At 33.5% G+C, this 10,211-nt stretch overlaps 2 protein-coding genes across 3 annotated transcripts; both read right to left on the reverse strand.

The window, feature by feature from the left end:
* Positions 1-619: 619 nt before the first annotated feature.
* On the reverse strand, positions 620-1,878 carry LOC120277552 (zinc finger protein CONSTANS-LIKE 9-like). The gene is made up of 5 exons (XM_039284412.1): positions 1,504-1,878; positions 1,344-1,427; positions 1,030-1,259; positions 812-927; positions 620-729 (listed from the first exon to the last, which is right to left on the reverse strand). The coding sequence occupies exons 1-4, from the start codon at positions 1,876-1,878 to the stop codon at positions 867-869; spliced, it is 750 nt and encodes a 249-aa protein (XP_039140346.1). The 3' UTR covers positions 620-729; positions 812-866.
* Positions 1,879-3,446: 1,568 nt separating this feature from the next.
* On the reverse strand, positions 3,447-9,255 carry LOC120277394 (tRNA wybutosine-synthesizing protein 2/3/4). 2 transcript variants are annotated; one of them, XM_039284225.1, is made up of 11 exons: positions 8,791-9,254; positions 8,512-8,702; positions 7,878-8,205; positions 7,345-7,738; positions 5,570-6,679; positions 5,189-5,318; positions 4,773-5,008; positions 4,367-4,502; positions 4,171-4,247; positions 3,838-3,944; positions 3,447-3,748 (listed from the first exon to the last, which is right to left on the reverse strand). In XM_039284225.1, the coding sequence occupies exons 1-11, from the start codon at positions 9,212-9,214 to the stop codon at positions 3,648-3,650; spliced, it is 3,234 nt and encodes a 1,077-aa protein (XP_039140159.1). In that variant the 5' UTR covers positions 9,215-9,254; the 3' UTR covers positions 3,447-3,647. The 2 variants fall into 2 exon arrangements, with proteins under 2 accessions (XP_039140159.1, XP_039140160.1); XM_039284226.1 differs by lacking the exon at positions 3,447-3,748 and having other exon boundaries at positions 3,868-4,003; positions 8,791-9,255.
* Positions 9,256-10,211: the final 956 nt, after the last annotated feature.

Below are 10,211 nucleotides of genomic sequence, written 5' to 3' on the forward strand. Positions count from 1 at the left end.
TATAAAACTACTTTAATCAAAATTTTTAACTCGGTGATATATTTAAGATAACATTTAATGCTATTAAAAGATTTTTTTTAAATTTTTTTTTTATTTTTGATAAAAAATTTTATTCATTCTAACATGATGTTGTTATTTGTTATTTTGCTTTATCTTTATTGTTTTTTATATGTCTGTACGGATCGTTTTATTAGTTTAACAAAAATAATATAATTTATCCATTTTTTTATTAAAAAATCCTTAAAAATAATACAACAAAATAGGAATAAGCTTTTACATCTAGTGTACATCAATATCAGACATAACAAGAATAGAAATAGGAATAGTTATTTTTTTTTTTTTTTTGAATTAAATGTGGATAAACCATAAATTTATTGAAATAAAAACAAAAGTACAGAATAGGAATAGGAATAGTTATTCTATTCCATCTTCATTCTCATTTTAATTTCTATAATATTTCTAATTAAATTAGATAACAAGCAACCACCTCTTAAAATTGTCTCAAACTAAAAGTGAAACGCCAGCCAAGAAAATAATAATTAGATTAAAGAATATGTCTTAACAAGTAAGACGTGATGTATTATTATAACTAGATTCATAATTAATGCAGATAATTTATTCAAAAACAAAGTCAGCAAAATTAATCAGCATCTGCAAATAAAATTTATTCAAATTGAAATTGCTTCAATTCCTCTTAAAATTATTCTGCTTGCCTTTGCATGCAATTCTCTGCAAACAAAGAAAAATTTTTAATCCACAGTAAAAATTACTATATTTTATATGATAAAATGACAGTGAATTAATTAATTACCTTCAAGCATCAAAACTACAATTCTCATCACCAGACTTCACAAATCCATCTTGATTCATGTCTTCATTTTCTCTGATTTAACTTTTCGAGTTCCATACTTCAAATTTTTTCCAAACCTGAACACATAATTCACATGAAATAAAATCACATTTACATTTCTGCAGTAAAAATTGACATCTGTAAACAAATGTATAGAACATATTTATATATATATATACTTTCTGCTTTTCTTTTTCTGATTGTATCTCATCTTTGCTTCAGTCCTTGCTTGTGGATAATTAGCATCAAGAGTTGATGATTCATTGTTGAGAAGCATTGGTGAAACACCACAGTCTTGATAATCAACAGCACTACTTTCACCGGTATGATTCGATATCGAAATAGAACCAACATGCTGAATACCATTACCATTAATCATCATTCCTTGATCAGAATTATCAAGCACACCCTACATAACAATCATCATTTTCAGCTTCCAAGTTATAAAACATAAAGATCAAATAAAGAAATCAATAGAAATTAACAAACAAACCTCAACAAGATTATCAGCAGCAAAATCCAAACTTGCATCTTGAAAAGGATACAAACCACAGACATCATCAGAAGAACAGTGAAACTAAACAAAAAAAAAACAATGCAATGAAATCAATAGTAAACAAAACAATACAATAATTCAAAAACAAAGAACAAACCTGGAATGGAGCATTGGTCAAATGATTGACATTAAGAACAGAGGACCATAAGCTCAAAAGATCAGAACTTGAAGGACAACCAGAATAACAACCAACAGGTTGCCGGCGATGAAGAAGTGAAGAGCAAGCAAAGGAAAAGGCACAACAATCACAGTCATGGCAGAGGATTGCACCCTCATCCATGCACCAAGTGATGGCTGGTTGGACTAGACAACGGTCACAGATGAGGGAACGGACATGGCGGCTGGCGAGCGCATTGGCTGAGTGGACATGGACGTCACATGATAGACATAGACGAGCTGAGTCCGGCGAGCAGTAGACCACCGCCCGCTGGCCACGGCAGTAGTCACACGCCGCCGCCGCCGCCGCGTCCATTTGGTATGAACACTGATCCTTTAACTAGTATATGTTTTCAGTGACCATTGCTGACGCAATTTAGAGAAAATTTGGATAATTTTATTTTAATATATAGTTTTATTAATAAAAAAATATATTAACAAGAATATCTTTGCATATCTTTGAGTTTTTACTGAAAAAAATAATTATAAAATAAAAATAAAAAAAATAAGATTTTTTTTTTAAAATTGGGTTTTATGTTTATTTGTATTGTTAGATATTTATATATGGTTTTATTTTTGTGGGAGATGTGGAAATTTTATGTAAAATAATTGTTAGGGGGAAAAATTGGTTTTCATACATAATGAGCCGAGTTTAAGGTTTGTTTAAATGAGTTTTACTTTTTATTTATTAATGTTAGTTTTGGATAAATGTAAAAAAATAAAATAAATAAATAAATAAATTTATATATTTTATTTCTCCCTCCGCGTGAGTAAATCTGATCTCGATAATATCGGCATGTACGGTGTACCACGAGAGGAAATTCCGGAAAATATAGGTTTGACTTTTGAGTTTAAAAAGACCTTTATATCCCTATTGTTTTCTAAATTGTTAATAAATTTTTAGTTTAAAAATAAAATATTTCATTGCTTTTCATATTTTTCAAATAGCTATTTTAAATGATAATTATTTAAAATATGGAGTCAACGTAGGACATTTGACTTAAAAATATCTTGTTAAGCACTTGTTGTTTGAGGGAGAGAGGTTAAAGAGGTGGTTAGATATTTATGTGCTTTCAAAAGGTAATAGTGAGTAAAATTGTTAGTATAAGATATGTTTGTTTGTTAAGAAAGTAAATTGTTAGTTTTAAGATATTTTTGTCAGTTAAGAACGTGAATCGGATTAGCAGAATTAGATTCACATTTTTATGTTTAAATTTCAAGTTAACAAAACAACGTTGACTTAAGTATGTTGATTAGAATAAAGTGATTTGGATTAGGTTTAGGATTAAGGAAAATTTTGTCTTGTTTCTAATTCAAGTAGATGAAATTTAATTGGTTTAGAGTTTTGTGCATTGTAGTTGAGATAATAATGGCTTCGGTCAACAAAAAGTTAGATCCTTTTGTTTGTTTAAAAAGTGTTGGTTTTAATTATTTTAAAAAATAATTTGCAAAATTAAAAATAAATGTCATAAAATAATCTAAAAATTATGTTTTAAAGAACTCATCTTTTTCACTCATTCTGTTTAAAATACATCATTTTATTAGCATATTGAATGGATAGGAAAAAAAAAAAGTGGTTTGCTTTGTTTGGTTAAAAAAAACTTTATACGTTATTAAAAAAAGAATAAATTGTTTATTAGGTATAAATTTAACAGAAAGGAACTGTTGGAGTTATATTTTAACAAGATTACCTTCTACGAGTTAGTTTTGTAATATCAAGGAAGCATCATAAAAATAATTTTTTATACAGGGTTTTCCCCTCAAAAGTGGCGTGGATCTAGAAATTTTGCAGAAAATCCACAGTTAATAAAACCGTTGATATGTATAATTTTGCACAAACACCCTTAAAAAAGTAAAATGCATTTTTTGAAAATCAGTGGGTTTAGCTGCATTTTTTTATGTGAAGTTTTGCCCTTTCACACCCCCATAAAAGTTAAATGTACCGTATCAGTTGGTACCTCCGCTGTATTTATATGTCCATTTTAACCAATTCACACCTCGGTCATGTAATTTTAAGCAATATCGATGTCAAACCGTGAATAAATCTAGCTCGGGAACACGTTGAGCAACCTGTAAGCTCAAGTTTTATAGTTTTTTGCAATGTAAATCAGCGACAAGATGACGAATATGAGGGCCATACCATTTCACTCTCTCCAGATGTTCTACAGAAATTTGCCAACATAAACCTAAAACACAAAAAAAGTAACTCTTTAGAATAAGAACAGTGGTAACAAACCTAATGTTCAATTGGCAAGAGATCTGTTTAGCAGTTCACCTTCAGATTTTGCAATGTTTGTGATGGTCTTGAGAACATATTCCAACCATGAACCCTCTTCAGAGTCATTGACATTTCCATGGATATGCAGTATGCCTCCTTCAATTCTAAATGATAAGCAATTCAGTCAAATTCAGTAGTTTCAGTAAGATGGTTGAATAAAGATCTGCATAAAGATGATATTGCAACACTAAGTAAACAAGGCCATGATTCTTGACAGGGTAACTTTGATGAGATGTATTTAATATCTATAAATGTGTGGAATTGACGAGGCAGTTGTAAGAAGCAATTAAAAAGTAAAAAAAGTTCATAATAGATACATTCGCTGCTTACTTCAAAGATCTCACAGCAGTAACCCAGCTACCCTCACTAGTAGGTAGAAGACCGAGGCAAACTCGATCAGCGATCCCCTAACATAACAAATTCAAAGGGTCAACACAAGTATTGCAAATATTTTACTCTTGCAATAAAAAAAGAAGTGCTTAGAAAGTGTAAATATAGCCTGCATAATCAAAGTTCCATAGCATACTTTGGGCGCTGTGATGCGATTATCTCCTTCAAGTATGACGCAACGGTCTGCCACAGAGTTTGTATCGATGTTATGCCGAAGAGCATTTATAGCATGGGGATTCCACTCACAGGCATAAACCAGTTTTGCCTTAGCTCTGACAAAAATTAAAACCAATGGTAAAATTACCTCTGCTGTAATGACAAGTTCTGTCCGGCTGCTTAAATATGAATAACAAAGAAAGCCTCTTGAGCAAAACCAATATTTCCTTCAGATGTCTAACATGGATTTCTTTCAATATACGAAACTAATGGAAAAATAAAGTTTTACTAGTGAAAAGAAATATTAGCTAAAACGCCTCACACTTTTGAACAACCTAAAATGTTATAAAATTAGCCACAGCATTGCGAAAAAGCTTAAAACTTACTTGACAAGAAATGGAAGTACGAAATAACCAATTCCGGCAAACAAGTCCACAATAATCTCATCTCTGCAGTCCAGTTGAGCCATGCGAAGCTTCTCAGAAAGATTGCCGGAGGAAAACATGCACTTGGTTGCATCAAAGGAATAAAATATTCCATTCTCTTGGTGAGTAACCCAACCATTATCCCCCACAAGGATCTCCAAAGTGGTGTCCCTTGTTCCAGTGGCCAAAATTCGACCCTAATTAAAGTCAAGCAAAGACATTCAAGACATGCATTTTTGTTGTTCATAAATATTTAAATAGTTCAAATACATTTCCATGCCTAAATTCTCTCACATCCAAAAAAATGAGTTTTAAAAAAAACACTTGATTACATTTCTATGAACAGACAGCCGTTGAATTAAGGTCAAATCACTTACTTGACGTGCAAGACGTTGAGCACCAATAGAATTTGCAACTATAGGCCAAAGCTCCTCCCCCATAGAATTCCATGCCTGATCCTTAAAAGATGTCACAGGAAGAACCACAATATCCCCAAGACGTTCCCACCTAAGAACCATATATCTATTCTTTAAATGACGGTGCATAAGAGAATATAGAAAAAAGAAGAATCTCATACTTTAAGAGCTATTCCATTGGAAAAAAAACTTTAAAAGGAATTAGATGCAAAATATACGGTGACACAATCCATGCGTTGATTAGATCACTCGAGCAGGTTTCAAGACAGAAAGTAATTGAAACATGCAAAACTACCATTAAATTCATAAAAAAAGGATCATGGACACTAGGGTGAAAAAAACCTTGTGGGCAATTCATCCAATAGCTGAGGTGGCAAGCCCTTCTTCCTTAACAAAGAGCTAACGAAATCCCTCATTATGCTCTGAGGGGATTTCGAGACCTTCCTATCACAGACTGCACTGTCCTTTAGAAGAGAACTGCCAGATGATGAAATAAAACTCAATGCCATTGGCAGAGAAACCTCATGCACAGAAATGCTTTTTGTTTCAAAAATTTCTGGTTGATGGCCATCATCCATGATGTCCACGTTCATTGAACCATGAGGCTTTTTCTGAATAAGGGCAAAAAAGTTTTGATTAACTGGTATACAAATATAGCTCCCATCTACACTAGGTCGAACCTTCCTATCTGTATCTAGCCATCCGAACTTTTTCAGTATATCCTTGGCAAGTTTAGCATTTTTCTTTATGATCTTCAGCACAAGGTGCTCAGCATCTGAAAAATTGCCACATCCATTAACAGACAAGTTTTGCAGAGATTCTTGAAATGTACTATGTGATCCTTGCTTAACTAGTTTATGACAATGTGTAACATGCAAAGTCTCTAATTGCTGTAAATTTACTTTCATTGGAGGATTGAACTTTGTGCCAAATGCATAACATGATGCTCCACCACCAACAATTACAAGATCATCATCCACCACAGTGGTTGAGCATCGAACCCAAAGCTCTCTGCCCAAACATACAACTGTAACATATACCCAGGACTGATGATCCAGGTTCAGCAAAGCTAACTCTTGATTCTCTTGCCTGACAGGGCAGCCACCTATGATGCCAAGATAATTCTTATAGATAAACATAGAGTGTGAAAATCTTGGACAGGGAGATCTTCCATTGGTTTTCACCTTCTCCCAATGCAATGTCCTGACATCAAAACTGTAAAGGTCACCCAGAGCTTTCTCGCCATCATAGCCCCCAAACAGAAATAATTGAGAACCATAAGCCACCAAAGAATGTGAATGCCGAGCACATGGACATTCTCCTTGAACACTGACCTCAGTCCACTGTAATGTTTCAGTATGCAGCACATTCATGCATGAATAAATGACTTCATAACCAAGTCCACCAAAAACATATATATTTGAGCCAACAGCTGCAGCAGCATGACGATGTCTGGAAAAACAAAGCTTAATCAGATAAAACATTAAAATTGTTTCTGCAGTTACTGACAACAGAAACTATTCCAGATTAATTGTTTGACACCTTAAAAGAGAACATTGACTTAGCAATGGAAATTACATTTTAGTTGAGCATTTCATAACCCTGCAAAGAAGCACTTACCTTGAGATCTAAAGCATCAAATTAATATTAATTAAACTAAAACCCAAACAAGTCAAAAGAAAAATAATCCATTCAAAGCCAAATAAAATAAAATAAAATAAAATAAAATAAAATAAAATAAAATAAAATAAAAAGAAATACAAAAGTAGTAATCGAAATAATTATACAGAACTAAGACTGAAAATGCAATTTTGCTTTATTCTCATTTAAATTTGTACTTTTAATAGCTTGACATATAATTTTACAGTAAAATAAAACATATACACTGAGTCGTCGAACCGCTTAGTTTTCAAATTTTGAAAGTCACTCATAAATTATATTTTTAAGTAGGGTATGATAAAGAAAAAAATGGCAAGTGGCATAACAAGAACACAAGCTGCTAAAAAGTAAAAGGAAAGATCAAACTGATTAGTATAATATTTCATTTCAGGGTACTAGGCATTGTAGAACTGGCACTAGAAAATGGTTGTTTTATGAATTGTTATCAAGAAAGTTACCTTGGATGGAACATACTGCCATTACATTTTAACAAATTCCATCTACTTTCAACGTTGTTAAGAACCCAAACTTCATCAAAAATTTGTGTAGGACCATCTCTACCTCCAATAACGAAAATTTGATCACCAATCAAGGAAGATGTGTGTCCCATGCGAGGAGATGGACTATCCACTGTATTAATTTCTTTTAGAGTGCCAGATTTTGGATCAAGCATTAGAGAATAATTTCTTCTAGCATGCCGTCCTAAGCCGCCAAAACCACCAAATATGAAGATTTGTTTATGTTCATTATCATTGACAACGCATGCTGATTGACCCCAGAGATAGAGCTTCTCAGGCGGTTCATCAAAAATAGTCAGGTAGACAGCTAAAAGTGAACCCTTCTCTGAAAGCCCTGCATAAAAATCCGAATAGCTATGAACTGAATATTGTTTGTTTTAAAAAATTAAAACACTATAAGCTTCAGCAGAAATATTAGTACCAAAACAAAAGATGCATGAACATAAAGCAATAGATCAATATAGCAAGTCAACCATTGACTGTCTCTCTCAATTTATGACTTCTGCATGAATTCCCAGATTCAACTTCAACTTCATGCAAGCAAATTGAAGCTTTCAGTGGGGTTTTGGAAGAAGCATCATTGCCGTTATCTTCTCTGAAAAACCAATTGGATTCAAGACCACAAGCATCCTCATCAAGGCTTCCAATATTGTGCTGTTCATGAACCTTTACAGCATCACTCTCAATTAACAATATTTTTGACTGCACATCATTTTGTTTGGATTCAAGATTCAACAAACTTTCCCTAGGTACCATACAACTTTGGTAGCCAATCTTCTCCGTCACTAATTGCCGCAAACCCTGTACAAGTTATGTTAACCAACAAAATATATATTTTTATGAGAAGATTGAACACGTTATATGATATTCTTAATTTTGCATACATAATATCAATAATGCCCTAAAAGACAGGCCCATCACTTTTCAATCCACATTCACTATACAATGTAAACAGAAAATCAGGAATTCTACATCTGCTACATTTAATGTTGCAATCTAGTTCTCAGTAGTCTGTGTACCAAAATTTCAGATAGTTCCAATTCAAACAAAGAGGAATTTGAGCAAAGATACTAACTTTCCCATATATTTTTTTAAAAAAAATGTTACCTTGCACTGCAAAACATTGAGAAAACCATCTGTTCTTCTTCTATTCGCTTCCATCTTCTCATTGGCGATCCCAACAAGATAACGAACATACTCCGGAGAAACCAAAAGCGCACCACTCTGCCCAAGAGGCACCTCCAATCGAATCGAACATCTTATCGCAACCATTACTCGCTTTCCCGCATTCGTTATCCCTAAACAAAATTACAAAATTAAACCTTTGAATACGATAAGTGATAAAAAAAAAAAATTCAGATCTCCAAGCTCAAATTCTCGACTTACCAGACTCCCTGAACCCGGAGGCAATAGCAGTGGACACAAGCGCTTGAGCGGCATCAATGTCCCGGCACTCCACAGCCACGATGAGCGGCTCGAATCGAAACACCATCTCGCCGCCAGCATCATCCGTACGGTCTCGGGCGCCAAAGAGGAGGTCGACGAGGAAGTCAGGGTCAGCAGGGTCATGGGAAATGAAAATCCAGGTGCCGCCACGGGCCTTCTTCTTGGTGGAAGCGGCGGAGGGAGGGAGGGAGAGGAGGATGGAGATGCGACCGGAACAGGAGCTAGTGGTGAAGTAAGAGGGATCGTTGTTGATGGCGTCGAGGAGGGGGATAATCGGAGCGTCGAGGTTGCCTTTCGGGGACTTGTCCGGCGCCGGCGAGGCCATGGCGGCGAGTGTTTGGGCCTTTCGCTTCTGGAACTCCATGCTGGCGCCGCCGTCTCTCTCTCTCTCTCTCTCGCGCTCACTCTCTCATAAACACTTATTCTCATCTTGTCCGTCCGATTGCTTTGAGATGCGCACAATCAATTTCATCAAAACTAGATTCAATTCTATTTATTTTAAAAAAACCAATCAATTTACTGCTTGGTTTTTTTTAAAAATACTAATGCAAGAATTATGTTTTTTAAATATTTATTCTTAGAAAATTAAGTGTTGACTCAACTTCCTTAGCGCTAGAGATTCTATCGCTAGTGATCATGACCTTGGTGCTGCTCAGGTGTAGGCGATCTTGACATCTGTCTAAGTAGGCCTGAGATGCCAGACGATTTTTTCCATCTACTTAGCTTTTTATCTCTACTTACTCTTTTTCTTTCTTTTGTTTCTCTGTTTATCCTCACCACTGGATGAGTGATGACTCTATCCTTATACTTTTACTTTTTTCTTGTACTTCCACTTTTATTTCAATAAATCTGTGATTTATCCCCATTTATTTCCAAAAAAAAACATGACACTTTACGCTATATTGTGTGTACGTTTTTAATTTTACCTCCATATTTATCAAAAATTAATGTCACTAATTTTCAGCTAAATTTTTATGAAATTTATCTTAGAGAAAAATACTTTTATTAGTAAAAGTTTTATTATTATTATTATATATATATATATATATATATATATATATATATATATTTCCTTGAGATGGACTATGCTATTAGTGCCTTAATAGTAAAAGTAATTCAAAATAATTTTTAGTTTTATATACACTCTTTTAAATTGTTTACATTTGGATTCATAATAATTGCATACAAAAATGCGCGCGTATAATGATTTGAATCAGTTAGCAAAAAGCTTTAATTGATTAGATCTTAATTAAATGCTTTTAAATTACTCCAAACTATTCAAGCCTATTTTCTTATATATATAAAGATATTATTAAAAAAAGATATTGTAAGTAATATATGCGTTAAATTTTTTTTTTTTG

This window comes from Dioscorea cayenensis, chromosome 15, assembly GCF_009730915.1.
Source record: "Dioscorea cayenensis subsp. rotundata cultivar TDr96_F1 chromosome 15, TDr96_F1_v2_PseudoChromosome.rev07_lg8_w22 25.fasta, whole genome shotgun sequence".
Taxonomy (NCBI): Eukaryota; Viridiplantae; Streptophyta; class Magnoliopsida; order Dioscoreales; family Dioscoreaceae; genus Dioscorea; species Dioscorea cayenensis.